Below are 17,751 nucleotides of genomic sequence, written 5' to 3' on the forward strand. Positions count from 1 at the left end.
CCCACCCCACCCACACACACACCCTGCTGGGCAGTGAGACCTCCAGGGGAAGGGCCTCAGTGGAGACCTGGGAGAAGGCAGCCAGGCACCTGGAGGCAGGTGGTTCACACGAGTGCCATTGTGGGATGTGGGAGGAGCAAAGCCAGGGTGCCCGGCCTAGAGTGGTAAGTCCTTTTGTCCATGTCCCTGCAGAGCTGGTGCAGACGGAGGCTCACCACGTACGGACACTCAAGATCATGCTGAAGGTCTACTCCAGGGCCCTGCAGGAGGAGTTGCAGTTCAGCAGCAAGGCCATCAGCCGCCTCTTCCCATGTGTGGACGAGCTGCTCGACATACACAGCCACTTCCTCTCTCGGCTGAAGGAGCGACGCCAGGAGTCCCTGGAGGAGGGCAGCGACCGCAACTACGTCATCCAGAAAATCGGGGACCTCCTGGTGCAGCAGGTGGGCACACCAGGACAGGCACAGGGCCTGGATGAGCCCCTGCCTCATCTCTGTTCCAGCCAGCAGTCCAAAGAACGCGGCCTCTGTTTATTGAGAGCCTGCAGAAGACAGTGGTCCTGGGCCTTTACAGGTGTGCACGTGGCTGCTGGAGACAGAGAGGCCTAAGTGCCAAACGCACTTGTGTAGACAGCGTCCGTCCACTGATGCATTCTGGGCTTTTTCTTTGGTCACTCGGCTGGGTTTTTTTTGTTTTGTGTTTTTCTGGTTTTGACCTCCATGTTTTGGGCTGTTAGAGGCAGTTCTGTGGTAAAGGGTGCCAACCCCAAATTGAGTTCTGAGTTGACCTCTGAGCCCAGGCCAAGGTGGACAGAAGGGACGCGTACCTCCTTGTCTGGCCGCGGAGTGCTTTAGGCATCCTGAGTCCTCTAACTAGAGTTCATTAGAAGAAGACCCCTTTTGCTTTTAAAATGTTTCTCACGTTCTCTGGCATAAATGTATTCCTCCTTCTTGGATTTCAGAGGTTTTACGGCACTGTGACATTGTAAAGCCCGTTATTGCCTTATGGTACCTTGTGATGAGACACCCCTTCTCACCCCCATACTGAAGCATTCCCCTGCTTGAGTACGTGTTAGACAAGAAAGTGGGGTACAAGTGAATTCGAGATGTAATTTAGTAGAGTCCACTGAGCCAGACAAGAGCGCTCCCAGGAGGTTTTCCTGCTCCCTTCTGGTAATGTCTCCGTTGTCTTTCTGCAGTTCTCTGGCGAAAATGGGGACAGAATGAAAGAAAAATATGGTGTCTTTTGTAGTGGCCACAATGAGGCGGTCAATCATTACAAGTTGCTGCTGCAGCAAAACAAGAAATTTCAAAGCTTGATCAAGGTAAAAAAAGGGGGAAGGGGATTTTTTTTTTTTTTCTTAATTAAAAAATGGATCTTCTTTGCTATAGATTGTTTCCTGCAGGACTATAGACTCTGGGAGAGCTTAAGATGCTAAGATACCTGTTAGAAGTCAATGAGTTTCAAGTTTTTATTACCTTACTACCTACAAACTGGTTCAGAACCCGTCAGTGAAGTCCAGATGTCAAATAAAGCAAAGCACACCTAGGGCTTTGTCCTCGGCCATACCAGCAGGCCCTACTGCAGAACCTGCTGACCATCATTCCTGAGACTACCAAGGGGACACAGGTGTCATTTCAAGGGGCCGCCCTGCCCTAGGATCTGCCCCTCCAGAGCCACCCCTCTGCCTTCAGATGTTCCAGCTGATGCAGGCATAACTTACTCCAGACCTCTGTCCCTCCCTTGCCTCCTTTCCTCTCTGGTCTCCACTTGTCCTGGGAGGCCTGTGAAATGACCCACGCCTGCCTAAGGGTGTGCAGGTGCTCAAAGCCCAGAACTAACAACACAGCATCCGGCCTGAGTCTGCCAAGTTGGGCAAGGCCTCACCTCCTGCATCCTTGAAAATGCACCAAGGTGAAGGCCACTTAGCTGTCAGTGCGCATCCTGTAGCAGCTCTGTCACCTGCTGCTCGCTTGGTCCCCAAGGACTTTATTTATTTATTTATTTTTTGGTAAGATTTTATTTATCCAAGAAAGACACACAGAGGCAGAGACATAGGCAGAGGGAGAAGCAGGCTCCCTGCGGGGAGCCTGATGTGGGACTCAATCCCAGGACCCCGGGATCACGCCCTGAGCTAAAGGCAGACGGTCCACCACTGAGCCATCCAGGCATCCTGGTCCCTGGGGACTTTATCTTGAAGTGATAGCCGATAGCTAATGGTCTGGAGTTAAGAATGACAGGTTTTTAAATTCTGCTCCATTACAGTTGGAGTGGACAGACATAAAAGAGAAAGGGTCAGTTTGGGGGGTGGGCCCTGGAAGCTCACAAATCCCACAGCACCTTCTGGGCCTGCTCAGAAGTGGCTCTCACAATTGCTGGCATTCCTGGAGTGCATGAGTACAGAGGGGGCAGAGAAACAGACTGTGTGGAATGTTCTGGAGAAACCGTTCTCCACCCTGGCGGGAAACGGCTTCGGATGACTGCTTCTTGGGTTCTCAGCCAGAGGTGTGCAGCAGGGGCCAGCAGGGGGCTGACCCAGAGGCACAGGCCTGATGTAGTTCCAGAGGGTTCTGACAGCCATCAGTGAGGGCCTTCATGTGCGGATATGGGGGCGCGCATGGGTGTGTGCATGAGCCCACTGCATACAGCTTGCCGGGTGATTCCCTACCGCCCCCTGGCTGGCTCTGGTTTCTTCTTTTTTTCTTTTTAAGATTTTATTTATGTATTCATGATACGCACACAGAGAGAGGCAGAGACACAGGCAGAGGGAGAAGCAGGCTCCCTGCAGGGAGTCCAATGCGGGACCCGATCCTGGGACTCCAGGATCATGCCCTGGGCTGAAGGGAGATGCTCAACCACTGAGCCACCCAGGCGTCCCAGTTCTGGTTTCTTCTTAACAGGTTTTATGGGGGGCCCTTCTTTACAAGAGGGGAGGCTGCCTTTGTTTCTGTGGCCTTTCTGTATACAGCAGGCGAGCCTACTTTCAAGTGTTTAGTGAAATAGCAAAGAGAAGAGGTCCTGGTGAGCTGAAAAAGGAAGAAGCCCCAGCCAATTTGGCACGAGATGGGAATGCCAACAGGGCATTTTGTTTCCCATTTCATAGAAAATTGGCAACTTTTCCATCGTGAGGCGGCTTGGCGTGCAGGAGTGTATCCTTCTGGTCACTCAGCGCATAACCAAATACCCCGTGCTGGTGGAGCGCATCATTCAGAACACAGAAGGTAAAGTAGCTCTCCTCCCTGCCTTTGCCCATTGCTGCTTTGAGGGGCGATCTCTGTGTTTCTGCCCCATTTTAGCAGTGGATTGGATAAGCACCCCTCTATGCTCCATCCCTGCTTGTCTGGATTCATCGCAGCTCAGCAGTCATTAACTGAGCTCCCCTCATGCTGAATCCACTGTGCTGAGTGCTGGGGTTTCTGACCAAGAAAGATGGGGTGCCAGGTCTTATTTGCCCACTTTACCCTGCAGCCCCTGGCCCAGGCTGAGCCGAAAGAGGCCCTGGGTCATTATCTAGAGAGTAAATGAATTTTGATCCAGACAAGTACAGTGATGGCCTTCATGTCTGGAACCTGGGGGGTTGGGGGCAGAGGAAAGAGGGCAGCCCAGCCCAGCCCAGCCTAGAGTTCTCAGAGGCCAGGCCCTGACCACACCTGCCCACACCTCCCCCAGCTCCCGGAGATTTGGGCCCTGGGAGAATGAGCAAATTCTCCTGTATGGAAGCCACACTCTTGAGTTGAGAGGAGCCAGCTCTTGGTAATGGCAGGAGGAGGAGGGAGTCTTTTATGGAGAGCTGGCAGGCCTAGTCCGTTTACCAAGGAATGGCCCCAGGGCTATGCGGGGCCATGTGTGTCCCTTCAATTGCACCTTAGCTTCTGCATCCAGTGGAAGCTCCATCTTGGCAAAAACCGAAGGCCCAGCTGCTGCCTTTAGTTTGGAGAGGCATTTACATCTCAGGAGATCCAAGGTAGAAGGTGATTCTTGAAGGGTCCTCTGAGCATTGGCTTCAGGGCACAGACCTCATAGACCCCAGAGTGTGTGTCCACGTCTGCTGTGTCTGTGAAAGGGAGCAAAGGCACTAACTCTGCTGTGTGTGACAGCTGGCACAGAGGACTATAGAGACCTCACCCAGGCCCTGAACCTCATCAAGGACATCATCTCCCGAGTGGATGCCAAGGTCAGCGAGTGTGAGAAAGGCCAGCGCCTCCGGGAGATCGCAGGGAAGATGGACTTGAAGTCCTCCAGCAAGCTCAAGAACGGACTGACCTTCCGTAAGGAGGACATGCTGCAGCGGCAGCTTCATCTGGAGGGCACGCTGTGCTGGAAGACCACGTCGGGACGCTTGAAAGGTAAAGCCCTGTCCCTAGCCTCTGCAGGGGGGTCCTCAGACTCCTCCCCTACATGTAAGCCCTCTCAGATTAGTGGCACCATTCTGGACTGGGGCGGGGGGTGGGGGGCACCAGCTGACACAGCCACAGCAACCTGGCTGCTCCGGGGCCCAAGGGGGTTGTGCTCCGAGTCAGAATGAGACGGGCAGCCAGGGGTGTGGTAAGGATGAGATTGAGATAGTCGTACCAGCACTCCTGTCCTCAGGGCTTTGAGGTACCCACCAGGAGGGCCGCTAGATCCAGAGAGCACCCTGAGCCCTTGAAGAAACCTGAGGCATCAGGACACCCCAGGTTTGTCAGAAGCCTCAAAATTCTAAACAAGCAGCCGCTGAAGGGCCCCAGTGTGGTAGACACACCACTCAGACTGCTGGCCTCTGTGTCCCCAAGCATCCCACTCACTGCTCAGGGGGCCCTTTGAGGCCCACCTCCAAAATCCACGGTCTACTTCCAGACCAGAGAGCACTCGGGACTCAACCCTGAGCTTCCTGGCTCATTTCATGAACTTCTAGAAACATCCTGACCTGGCCGTTGACATCAGCATCTTTAAAGATCTTTAAGGGAGGGCGCCTGGGTGGCTCAGTGGTTAAGCATCTGCCTTTGGCTCAGGTTATGATCCCAGTTTAGGGATCGAGTCCCACATCAGGATCCCTGTGAGGAGCCTGCTTCTCTGCCTGTGTCTCTGCCTCTCTCTGTGTGTCTCTCATGAATAAATAAATAAAAACTTTTAAAAAAATAAATAAATAAAGATCTTTAGGGGAGCACTTGAGATGGCCAGTGACCATATATATGTTTGTCCGTACTTTGCACAGGCAAGCATCCCAGCAGACGATTTAGCGCCTCCTGTGTGCTGGACACTGAGGTGGGTGGTGGGAGACCCCTCCCCTCAGGGGGGTTCCAGTCAGTGGGCAGAAAGAGAGAAAATAAGGAAACAAATAGCAATTAGGGAAAGGTGCAGGATGCTTCAGAGGGAGCCAGCAGGCCACAGTCAAGGGAACTACGTAGGGAGAGGCTATCTGTTCTGGGTACTGGCGGCAGAGGCCACTCTGGAGAGAGGGGTGAGGCTTACGCTTGCCCAGATGCAGGTGCTCCGGTAGGACGTTCAGTTTAGGATTTGCACTTGTGTGCCAAAGCTCTGCTGTGAGAGCTCCTGCAGGGATGAGGCTCGCAGCTGGTGGCTCAGGCCCCAGCTGACCTGAGAACCAGAAGAACAGGGGGGCAATTGTCATTTGAGAAATCAGCAACAGAATCTCAAAGACCACACCTGCAGGTACCATGGCCCGGCAGCAGCGCAGGAACCTGCAAGACGAGACTCCAGCCTTTGATTTGTGCTAAATGTTGAAACGCAGGCAGTGATAGAAAGTAGTGAGGTAGACAGAAACCCGCAGGCGCCCGCAGGAGCATCGAGGGGGTGGGCTGAGTCGCCAGGACTGCACCCCCCAGGGCTGAAGCCTTTCCGGGACGTGTCCATGGCCGCCTGGCAGGACCCGTGTGGCCCTGCCACCCCATGAGACGTTTCCTTCTGTGCTTTCTCATTAGATGTTCTTGCTGTCCTGTTGACCGATGTGCTTTTGCTGCTACAAGAAAAGGATCAGAAATATGTCTTTGCGTCTGTGGTATGTATCCTGTCTCTGCAGACGAAGGGTCCCGCCCACCGTAGAGACCTTAGGGGCTGATTGTAAAGCTACCCTCACAGAAGGCGGCCAAGTGGAGGGGCGACTGGGGGTGGGGGGCACCTCCACAGCAAGACAGGCAAGCCATTAGAGACCACAGTGGCTGGAAAAGCACATCTGTGTCTTAACCCACCATCCCAGGTCCTCCCAGGGGCCAGAAGGTTCCAGACAAGGCAGGAATAGAATTTTCCTGTCTGGATGCCTAGGGAGGCTGGCTTCAGGGGCTTGTGCAAACATCCTGTCCTGTCTTTGCCTTCATGTTTCTGCAGCTCTTCCTCTCTCAGGGACTCCAGCTGACTCTATGTCCTGTCTCCCCTCCGGAGTCGGATATCAGTCATCCTGGATCACCCTTACGCCCTAATGACTTCATTTTACCTTAATCACCTCTGTAAAGGCCCCATCTTTAAGTAATCACATTTTGAGGTGCCAGGAGGGTTAGAGCTTTAACATAAGGACACAGTGAGCCCATCACAGGCACTTAGCGTCCATGTTACTGGGCTGTCAGAGCATCATCTCTCGTAGGATCACAGCAGAGTGGGAATACTGCTTGGCTCTGGCTGTTTGGGGCACAGAGTCAGTAGGAAGATTTATCTGTGATTATATACTACCTACCCTAGACCTTCCGAGTTTAGTACAGTGGCACGCATTACTGATTATAAAACTAGTTTTTAATCATGGTAAGCAATCCTATTAAAAGTATATGAGGATATCACCACAAAAGTGTCTTTTCCCCCGCCAGGTGGCAAATATCTCTGCTCTGAATTATTTGAAAACAAGTAGGACACGGACGTGCCCCCACCCCCCACCTCCTTCCCCTCAGGTTCTCGGTTCCCCAGCTGCTCAGATGCAGCAGGGTGAAAGGTGTCCTCCTCACCACACAGGACTCGAAGCGCCCGGTCATCTCGTTACAAAAGCTCATCGTGAGGGAAGTGGCCAACGAGGAGAAAGCCATGTTTCTGATCAGCGCCTCCCTGCAAGGCCCGGAGATGTACGAGATCTACACCAGCTCCAAAGAGGAGAGGAACACTTGGATGGCCCACATCAGAAGGGCTGTTGAGAGGTGAGAAGAGCCCGTATGTGCATTCCCTTCCCTGCCAGCCATCCTGCCCTTACCTTTGACAGTTGGCAGAATCAGCTGTGACCTTGAAGTACCTGAGAAAGTGCTGGAGGTCTCAGGTGGGGGGTTCAGAAAGTGACACCTGACACAGGGGCCCGACGCCCTGGTTGGAGCAGGTTGTGGCATCCTGTCTTTCCTCCTCAGGCCAGGGGACCCTCTACGGGCCCCAACCCCTGGTTCTGCATGATGCCTGGCGTCTGGTCCACCTGACAGGGGAAAGTGGTCCAGGCCTCATGCCCAGTCAGCCTGCTGCTCCCTCTCTTTATGCCTACTGGCTTCCTGAAGCCGCAGCCTGCCCAGAGCTCCCTCAATACTGTTTCAGTTCTGCAGGTGCCCTAGGAAATGAGCCATCCTCAGTCTCCTCCCCTACATCGTGGCCAGGCATGTAAGCCTGTGGACGCTTGGAGACAGGATAGATGCCAATGGCTGCCTTCCTCTTTTCCCTCTTTTCTCCTGCACCATTAACAAGCTGTCACCCCCAGGATGAGATGCTCTGAGCAGCTGGTTCTGCAGACAGCTGTCAGCGCCCGTCACAGAGGCCAGCCTGCCTGAGAAGCATTATTGCCCATTTGCCCCCTCTCCCCACAGTTGTCCGGACGAGGAGGAGGGGCCCTTCAGCGAGGCCGAAGAGGAGAAGAAGGGTCTGGAGGCTCGCGCCCTGAGACTGAGGGACTTCCAAGGTAAGGGGAGTCCGCCTGGACCTCCATGCCCACCACATGTCCTGCATATGGTGAGAAGAGTGCATGGCACCCTCCTTGTGCAACAGGCCCTGGGACCACCAGCAGCATCTCTGTCCTGCCCCATTGGGATTGACCACAGAGCAGATCCCCACCCAAGCCACCAGGTGTTTTGCTGGGGGCCCTGGCAGTGAGGCTTTGTCATGAGCTAGTGATCTTCTGGAGGGGGTGGCCCTCAGGGCCCCTGAGCCATCTCCAGATACTCTGGCTTTGCCCCACACCCTGCCCCTCCCTGGGTCCCTGTTCAAGAAAGATCCCACTCTGGGCGTCCCAGGTCACATACATAAAAACCCCAAGGGGAGGCAGAATAGCACAGGACCCCACAGCCTCCTTCTAGAGCCTGGCAGACCCAGACCAGCCCTGGCTTTGTGGCTGGGCACCTCAGCTTCCTCCTCCCTGTTTTAAGTTTTTTTTTTTTTTAACTACCTTATTGAGATAGAATTCAGACACTCTGCAGTTCATCCATTAAAAGAGTACCATGCGGTGGCTTTTAGTATCTGTCATGAGATTGGGGCAACCATCACAATTTTAGACCATTTTCATCCCTCCAAAATGCATCTGCACCCTCATTAGCTGTCCCTGCCTGGTCCTTCCTCCCTTAGCCCTGGTCACCTCTGTTCTACTGTTGCTATGAATTTGCCTATTCTAGGGATCTTGTATAAATGGGAGTCTTGCGATATTTCTCCTTTTGTGTCTGACTTCGCTGTGCATGATGTTTCAAGATTTCAGGGTTCAGCCACGTTGCAGTGTGTGTCAGTTTCCTTCCTTTTTAAGGCTGGAAACGGTTCCATTGTAAGATGCACCACATGTGTTTATCCACTCTCCTCCTCGGTTCTAACAGATTCCTGTGAGATTTCAGTGAGGTCATTGCCAAGAACAATCCCTGGTACTCTGGTCTCAGTCAGCCTCCCTCGTCTCCCTCACTATACCTCAGTCATTTATTTTTAAATTAGGTAGCATTTAGGCAGTAAGTTACATAAAACTAGGTAGTATAAGTTTTATTTCTCTTTGTGGGGAGAGGTGTATGTTTGAAGGTATTCATTCAGTAATAGAAACATCCAAAAGAAAGGCGAGGAGGATTGACATCCCACTGACCCTGGAAGCACAGTGCCAAAGCAATGTTCATTCAGACTCTTTTTCCTGCCGGGTGGTATTAAAACACATGCCCTGTGTAGACACGTCTCCTTGGATGCCACAGTCCCCCACAGTATCTATCCCTCGCTCATTCCTGACAAGATCCTTACTGCATTAGAAATAGAATCTTCTTTATGGAGATCGCCTTTCCCATCTTGGATCAAAAGTTGATCTCATCCTTCACACCGGACCATTAGGGATGCTCACTAAAATCAGGAGCCGAGCCGGGCCACCCCCTCCCACAATGATCACCTGCACCCCGTGCGTTCCTCCAGGGTGATGAGGAGAGAAACAGAAGTAAGGTCATGATTGGAAGGGAAGGGACTGAATTGTGTTTTGCATGTGACATGATTATTTACCTAGAAAATCTGATAGAATCAACTAGAAAACTTTTGGAACCTGTGAGGGCACCCAGTAATCCAGCCAAATGTGATGTGTATACATGGGCATCCAACAGTGAGAAAGTTGCTGTTGCAGCAGCAGTAACGACAAAAAAGCATAAAACCAGAGATTTGTAGAGGTTTGGCCCAAATGCGTGAAGGATAAGATGATGAAGTCTTAAAAGATTCTCGCTTTGGCCCAAACTAATAGACTGGCCTGTTCTGATCCTTGGCACATACCCCGTGGTGTTTGGTTTTTATAATCGGGGCGAACCATCAGAAGACAGGGCCATGCCCTCACCTGCCCTACAGGATGTCGGACTAAGGGTGGGCTGCGGGTGGGAGCCAACCCTTGCCTCCCATCACTTTGCAGAGCGATTGAATGTGAAAGACCAGCAGATTGCACAGAGCCTTGGCGAGAAGCAGCAGATCTACCTGGAGATGGCGGAGATGAGTGGACTGGAAGACGTTGCACAGTCACGACTCCTCTTCCGAGGAGGGGATCCCTCCGAGACCATGCAAGGAGAACAGATCCTCAAATCAGCCATGAGTGAGAGTAAGGAGCCACACCTGGGGGCCCTCACTGGGTGCTGGCCACGGGGGTCCTGGTAGGTGGGGGGCTGTTCCAGGACAATATAAGACCTGGTGTGGCCAACTTGCCACCTTGTCTGGGATGCGCTCCTGGCTGATTGGGCAGGCGTGCTTCCAGGAGCAGCACTGACACCCCACCCCCTGGCATCAGCTATTGCCAGAAGGTCTTTAGACACCACCAGCCCCCGCCACCGACTTAAACCACCTTCTCCAGGGAGTTCCCTACATGTGAGGCAGCACGGTGCTAGGCCCCTGGGATCTGAAGTCAACCAAGACAGGTTCCCCACACTCAGGAGGTTCTCCTTTCTGAGAAGTGGTTCCCTGGTGACATCCCCAGAAATAAGCACACATCCACATTTAGGGGTCATTTCAGAGGGCTGCCCATACCCAGCTGAAAGAGGCTCCTGAGCACAGCAGCCACAGGAGGGCGCCGATGAGTCCATGGCCTGCCTGCCTGCCTGCCTGCTTCGTGGAGCCCCTGGGAGCCCCTAGTGGCCCCCACACAGCTGCTGAGCCAGCCCCACGTGAGGCCCAGTGGGTGTCAGGCCAGGCAGCCAGGCAGCCAGTACTCATTGGGTCCAGCAGGACGGTTGGCACCACTCTCAGTGGCAAACAAGAGAGACAGCTGCTGCCCTCCAGACCTTTCTTTCAGCGTCAGGGAACACAGATCAGAGGGGCTCCTTATGGACTCTGCTCCTGCGGTCTCCTTTCCTCCAGCCAAACTGACCTTCTTCCTCACATTTCTTAAGTGGCTATTGTTCTCAGCCTCCCCCCCCTCCAAGGGCCCTCTCGTTTCCTGCACCTTGGCTTGAAATATTCTCCCCACCTCCAAACACACTTTGTGTGACCTGTCCTGCCCTCAAAGGCCACTGTCCCGTAGCCTCCAACCAACTGTCTGCATGACTGTCGACACACAAGCACACACCTGAGTTCTTCACTAGGCCCCACGCATCCCTTGCCCCTCCCTCCTGCTGCCCCACCGGCCAGCCTCTCCTGCAGACACAGTTGGCATGTCCTGGTTGCAGGACCTGAAATAAGGGAATGCACAGGTCAGGGGGCTGAAGTCATATGTCAGGTAATTAGAAGACCATGACCAGCGCCCTATAGGCTTCTCAGGCCTAGGGCCTCATGCCTCCCACACCTGACACCCATGCCCTGGCTCCATGGGGTAACTCAGTTCCTCCCATCTCCTTCCACAGTCGAGGACATCCAGACCCTGATCTGCAGGCAGCTGGGCAGCGCCAATGGCCAGGCGGAAGACGCCGGAGGTTCCTCAGGCCTGCCCCGCAGGGCAGAGACCTTTGGGGGCTATGACACAGTGAGCAGCCCCAGCAAGAGTGAGTGGTGCCATAATCTACCTGGGGCTTCTCGGGGCCCCTCCAGAAGATGAGCAGCAGCAAGAGGTTGTGCAGTTTCTTGGAACACTCCCTTTGCAGAGCCAAGGCTTTGCTGCTGGGCGTCTCTGCTACTGCTTCCCCTCAACAAGTATTAACTCTCTAGTCAAGTTCTGGAATCTTCAGGGTACTGTCAGTCGTGCTCTGACGGCATCACACAGACCAGCCCCTCCGTCTCCTGCTGGTCTCTGTGTCTCAGATGCCACCATTGTGGCGCAGGTCCCAGGGGAGCAGACGGGTTTGGGGGGCCTGGTCTGGACCCCAGTGGGATGTGCAGCATCCTCACATGCCTGATTGGGCTTTTCAGATGGCATTTTGAAGAAGACCTGCAGCAGCGACCCCAGCCCCCGAGACTGGCAAGGCCCAGTGAGCAGCCCAGACTTGAAGCCCAGCAACACCTTGGGGGCCTCTGAGGAGGCCCCACCTGCAGTACGTTGCTTCCTTGGGATATTCCTTAGCCAAGCACAGAGTCAGCCCGGCCCCTTTTATAAAAGCATTGGCAAATGTGAACAGCCTTGGTTTGGGGCTGTCTAGTTTTGCCGTCTCCAGACGCATAGCGACAAGTGCCGTTCCACTGTGCCATGAAAGCATCTCCGCCCAGATGCACATGTGGGCGGGTGGACCTCCACGTTCCCTCCCACGGTCCCTGGGAATGGTACGTGGTACCCAGGAGGGAGGTGAGGCAGGGGCCAGACCTGGGCAGTAGCTATGGCTGCTTCAGCAGTCAAGGGGCACTTTGGGGACCGTGAGCACGGAGCCTGCACGTGTGTCCTCACGCCCACGATGCTGAAGCGCCTGGTGGCTCCCTCCAGTTCCACTCCGGGGGCCCACCCTTACTAGGCGCTAGGGCCAGAGCAGAGGTCAGGCTAGGGGCTGTGAGTGTGAGGCCCACTCCTGCTGCCCATTGTCTCCCCTGAGCCTGCGCACAAGCTTCACCCCCTGAGAGCTGTGGTCTGACCTCCCAGCCTCCCCACGGTGAGCCCAGAACAACTGCCTTCCCACCTCCTGGAAGGCTTCCGGTACCCTTGTTTTCCATACAGCAAGAGTCATCCAAGTCAAACGACCAGGCAGGACTCGGTGGCCAGAGGGGGTGTCTTGTTGATAATAAGCAGGTCCTTAGCTCTTTGTGTTTGACGCTGTTTTCTCTACAGGGCCCGGTGCCGGGTGCGGAGTGCGGCCCTCATCTGCCTGCTGTCCTGGAGTTGGAGGTAGGCTCGGGGCTTGTGCATCTCCCCAGGGGCCGGTATGCACACCCCTCACTGTTGTGCGCCAGGAGCCAGCATCTCTATCCCTCTCCACAGCTCGTCCAGCGGATCCAGACCCTGTCCCAGCTGCTCCTCAGCCTCCAGGTACGGGAGCCTGCGACCATACCCTTCTTTTCTCGCTTGAGGTTGAGATCTGGGGAAGGGCAAGCCTCGTCCTAAAATAGGCCCCTGCCCCACCCTCTCCACTTGCAGGCAGTCATCGCCCAGCAGGACAGCTACGTGGAGATGCAGAGGGCCTCCATCCAGGAGCGTGAGAAGCAGCTCCGGCTGCAGTCCACGCGCGGGAACATGCTGCTGGAGCAGGAGCGTCAGCGCAACTTCGAGAAGCAGCGGGAGGAGCTGGCCGGCGTGCAGAAGCAGCAGGGCCGCCTGCGGCTGGAGCAGCAGCGCTGGGAGCGGGAGCGGGAGCGCCAGCAGCAGGAGCTGGACCTGGCCGCTGCCCGGCTGCAGCGGCGCGAGAATGAGTCACTGCAGCTGCAGGAGCAGCTCAGCCAGGAGCGCGAGAAGCTGGAGCAGCAGCGCCGGGCCTACCAGCACGACCTGGAGCGGCTGCGGGAGGCCCAGCGCGCCGTGGAGCGCGAGCGCGAGCAGCTGGAGCAGCAGCGGCGCCTCAAGAAGCAGAACACGGTGCCCGGGGCCCTGCCACCCGACTCGCTGGCAGAGGTGAGGCCTGGCCCGGCGCCCACCATGGGGGCGAGTACGCACGTGTGGCTGCGTGGAGCGTGGGCTGGGCCTGTGCTGGTGTACGTGACGTGCACATGCCTGAGTGTGACTGTGGTGTGCATGTCCGCGGTCAGTGGCAACTGCATGGGCCCAGCTCCACTCTACCCCCAAACAGAACCTCCCAGCCAAGAGGTTAGGTCGCACGAGTCCCCAGAGAGAGGAGGGGGTCGACGCAGTTGGGGGGGTGGGGTGCTGGGCACCGTGCAGATCGGAGGACAGTGACTTCAAGGGATGTGTCACCCGTTGCTCTTCCAGGCCCAACCCCCAAGCCACACTCCCAGCTTCAATGGGGAAGGGCTGGAAGGGCCCACCACCCTCGCCAAGGCGCCAGGGCCCCGGGTGAGCGTGCTGCTGTCCGGCTCGGGCCCCGAGTTCACGGAGCGCCCTGAGGTGGCCCGCCGGGACAGCGCCCCGACAGAGAGCCGGCCAGCCAAGAGCGACGTGCCCATCCAGCTGCTCAGCACCACCAACCAGATCCAGAGGCAGGCGGCCGTGCAGCAGCAGATCCCCACCAAGCTGGCGGCGTCCACCAAGGGCGGCAAGGACAAGGGCGGCAAGAGCAGGGGCTCCCAGCGCTCAGACAGCTCAGGTGAGCACCCTGCCCAAGGTGGGGAGCCTCAGGTGTCTGCCAGCCAGTCCCTACGGCCCTGGACTCACTGGGCCTCATGGGCAGTTTGTGAAACCAAAGCGGCTTTCTGTGAGGAAATCAAAATGGGACCGCAGGACCACCCTCTGGAGGGGGCGACAGGAGGAAACTGGGAGGCACGGCTGGGAACGCTGGGCTCCGTGGCAGAGGCCAGGCCTCTCCCCATGTGCATGGCTCTCATCCAAGCAGGAAAATTAAAAAGTCAGATTCCAGGTCTTGTTCCTTCCTTGGCTCCCAAACGGGGATTGGGGGCAAGGGAACATCTTGGCAGTTCAGAAAGAGCAGCCTGGATTCCTCAGGGACAGCCGAGGCAACCAGTAACGCTCCCCATTGACCTCGCCCCCCGTGCCGATTCTAGCACCCAGGTCTCTACCGTGTCCTCGGTCCACAGAGGGGACACTGAGACCCTTGCGTAGAGCACCCTGCGGTGAGAGGGCTTCCTCACATGCTGCCAGGATGCGGGCTCTGGGTGAGGGGAGCCAGCCCTGGAATGTTCCCTGAGGAGCTGGGCTTGTGTCCCAGGACCACCAGGACTTCGAGGATCGAGGATCAGGGGGCGGGGGCGGGGCTCTGGTCTGGTGTCATCGTCTCTGGGGCGTCACGTCTGAGTGGGTGTGTGTCCCCTGGCATGGGTGCTTGTGGGAAGTGTCAAGGGGTGGCGGGGGGAAGCCCCTGGCCAAAATGGGGGCTGCTCATGCACCCCAAACAAGAGCAGCCACCCCAGGCCGGCCCTCCCTCCCTCAGCCTCGTTTGACCTGAAGCAGCAGCTGCTTCTCAGCAAGCTCATGGGCAAGGACGAGAACGCGTCTCGGAACCGCCGCTCACTGAGCCCCGTCCTGCTCAGCAGCCACAGCAGTGTGGCCCCCCCAGGTGAGCGCAGCCCCCCGGGCAGCAGGGACCCTGTGGTGCCCGGCGGCTGCTGACAACCACAACTCTCTCTTCCAGACCCCTGCTGCCCAGCCCCACCCGACGTCCCCGCCGAGGGCTGCTCCCTCAAGCCTGGGGGGGGCCCTGTGCCCCCCTCCCCCTTGCCACTGCCCACCACCCCGCTCAGCAAGGAAGAAAGCAGCAAGGAAGACGTCATCTTCTTCTAGAGGGGTGTGGCTCAAAGGACAGACCCCTCCCTGTACTGCTCTCTGGGCACAGCCCAGTCGTCCCTCTCATCCCGAGCAAACCACCACCACCGACCGCCTGGCTGGGGCCAAGGCCAGGGCCAGGGCTGGCCCGTCGTCTCGAGGCTCTTTCTGTAGGATTAGCAGTGGTGCCTGGGTAACTTTCTAAGCCTCTTTTTTTTTTTTTAACACAAAAACGAAAGTTTTTAATGGAAGGTTGAACCAGAGCTAACCCAAGGAGCTGTGTCTGGTCGTAGCACCCGTGTGGGTAGGGAGAGATGGACTCCATCCGTTTTCCAAGGTAGTGACAGACAGTGGTGTCTCCGCAAGTGGCCTGATGACCGGCCAGACCCCAGTCTGAGGAGGAGGTCCTGGCCCTGGGCCAGGCTCCAGAGCCACCCGGGGCCGCTGGAGCATGTCATTAGGGCCCCAGAAGGGGCTGGGTGGTGTCAGCAGAATCCGCTTCCAAAGCAGACTCACCTGTGTCCGCCTGAACCTCACGGCCAGGGCATGAGCTCAGAGAAGCGGTGGCACACGACCCGCCTGGGAACACGAGGCCATGGGGCGGGGCGTATGAAGAGGACGGCCAGTGGCACAGTAGACAGGTTCTGTGGGTTCTGGAAGGGACAGACCCTAACCCATTTTATTGTGACAGAGGTTTGTGAAACCTGCTGTTGCCAAACTTGGTGCTTTCCAAAGGCACCTCACCACGTTGGCATGATTCTGTGGGGTTCAAGAGCGTTAGGCAGGGCCAGCACGCACCTGAGGGTCCCGGCCTGAGGCAGAGGGTCCTCAGCCCCCATGAGATGGGCTGATTTTCCTGGGGCTGCAGGGAGGAGGTCCCCAGGGCAGGTGTCCCTCCTGGATGGTCTGGTGCTGGGTCGAGGAGCAGAGCGGTGGAGCCACCATGTTGTGGCTGATAAGAGGGAGATGCCCGAGGGGTCACAGATGGCCTGGAGGCCTCCGATGGCTGTGGGTGCCTCGTGTCCAGTGAGCGACGCTAGCTTACTGTCAGCGTCCCCTCGAGGGCCAGGGGCCGCCGGTGCAGCCGCACAGCTCTGGGTGTTGGGGACTGTGTCCGGTGTCTAGAGCCGGCCGATGGGTCAGATCCACGCCTCAGCTCTGGAGGCACTCCAGCTCGGGGCGGGGCGGGGCGGGGGAGTGGGGATACTCCAGCCTTTGCACCCCAGGCTCCCCCGCTGAGCCCAGAGCCCAGTCCATCCCAAAGCGTTGGTGGGAGGACTGGGGGCCCTCGCTGACCAGGGCCAGGGGCATCGGCCACAAGGAACTGAAAGCAGTTCGGAAGCTTCCCAAGCCCGGCCCCTCCCCTCCCCTGCCCTCCGCTCTGTCCTGGGGGGCTGCGGCATCCACGCATCCTCGGGGAGCCAGGAGAGGTGTCCCCCCTCGGTCCTGTGATGCGTCAGAGCTCATCTGTGCCATGTCTAGAATCAGTGTTTGTGTTTTTGTACCGGCACGTATCCGAGCACTTTAGCAAAGTGGACATTAAGTTCCTGTCCTGTTGTGAAGAGAACATTCCTGGGCCCTCGTGCCGGGTGATTTCACCGCCACGCGCCCCTGTCTGCGGGCTCCAGTCTGACCCTCCGAGACGCCACGATTCCCCAGACGATTGCGAGTCCGAGGAATTTCTGCTTGGCCATGTGGCAGGAATGGGGGCGTCCCACTCGGGGCCCCGCAGCGCGGCCGTGTTGACCCATCTCTCGCCCGTGCGAGGTCACTCCTGAGTAGAGCCCAATTTTATTTGTCTGGTTGGTGGTTGAGCAGATAATCCTATTTCTGTGGAACCTGTGCACGTCTTTAATTGTGACCATAATCTTAGTCCACCCGACAATTATTTTTACGATGATTGCAGCATTTCCTTGCCGTGGGGTCTTTCAGAACCGCCTTAGAACTTAAGATCTGATTTCAGCAATAAAAACGTCGAAGATGAGCCGATGGGAGTGTTCACTTAGGGGTCCGGGGTTTTGTTTTAGGATCATCTACCCAAACCTCAGTGCTGTAAGGGTGGGATACAGTGGAGACTCCCCGTGGCTCGGCTCACGGGGCGAGGCAGCCCTCAGCCTCTGCTGCAGGAGGACCTTGGGGAGGCCTGGACCCCGTGCCCGGGGCCCCACACACTCCCCTCATCGTAGCCAGGCAGGGAGCCCGTCAGCTGTCCCGGCCCCACAGCTGGGGTGGGGACTCTGGGGCACCTGGGCAAGCCGCATGGTGCCCCTGTTCCTGCTGGGCGCCAGCCAAGACAAGCACCCCAGGCCTGTCGTGAGTGAGTGGATCTGCCAGGAGCCCGGCCCATGAGCCAGCTGTGGTTCCCTCAGGAAGCTCCAGACGGTGACTGCATGCAGACACTCGAAGTCGGAGGCAGTGGTGACGCCAGGGTAGCCGTGGACCCCAGAAGCAGCAGCCCTCCACACGAGGCGGAGGTGTGGGCGTGCTACTAAGTCCTCCCCACCCTGGAGGCTCTCCCTGCTCCCCAAAGAGCCCAGTATGCTGCAGCCTGTGCTCCCTGGGGCCTGGGGGAGCCCTTTCAGGCCCAGCTCCCAGGGAAGGGCATAGGGCAGGGGTGTGGCCACACCGTGGCT

At 56.9% G+C, this 17,751-nt stretch overlaps 1 protein-coding gene across 4 annotated transcripts in view; it reads left to right on the top strand.

The window, feature by feature from the left end:
- Positions 1-17,102, top strand: part of ARHGEF18 (Rho/Rac guanine nucleotide exchange factor 18) — an 85,479-nt gene extending 68,377 nt beyond the window's left edge. For all 4 annotated transcript variants that reach the window (XM_072787401.1, XM_072787400.1, XM_072787402.1 and 1 more), the window contains 16 exons: positions 193-443; positions 1,199-1,324; positions 3,104-3,221; positions 4,098-4,346; positions 5,922-5,998; positions 6,937-7,115; positions 7,761-7,852; positions 9,797-9,979; positions 11,214-11,351; positions 11,716-11,837; positions 12,560-12,616; positions 12,710-12,757; positions 12,866-13,336; positions 13,652-13,985; positions 14,787-14,912; positions 14,988-17,102. In XM_072787401.1, the coding sequence (XP_072643502.1) occupies positions 193-443; positions 1,199-1,324; positions 3,104-3,221; positions 4,098-4,346; positions 5,922-5,998; positions 6,937-7,115; positions 7,761-7,852; positions 9,797-9,979; positions 11,214-11,351; positions 11,716-11,837; positions 12,560-12,616; positions 12,710-12,757; positions 12,866-13,336; positions 13,652-13,985; positions 14,787-14,912; positions 14,988-15,136 (2,720 nt within the window). In that variant the 3' untranslated portion in view covers positions 15,137-17,102. The remainder of the gene's footprint in view (positions 1-192; positions 444-1,198; positions 1,325-3,103; positions 3,222-4,097; positions 4,347-5,921; positions 5,999-6,936; positions 7,116-7,760; positions 7,853-9,796; positions 9,980-11,213; positions 11,352-11,715; positions 11,838-12,559; positions 12,617-12,709; positions 12,758-12,865; positions 13,337-13,651; positions 13,986-14,786; positions 14,913-14,987) is intronic.
- The last annotated feature ends 649 nt before the right edge of the window (positions 17,103-17,751 follow it).

Source organism: Canis lupus, chromosome 19, assembly GCF_048164855.1.
Source record: "Canis lupus baileyi chromosome 19, mCanLup2.hap1, whole genome shotgun sequence".
Taxonomy (NCBI): domain Eukaryota; kingdom Metazoa; phylum Chordata; class Mammalia; order Carnivora; family Canidae; genus Canis; species Canis lupus.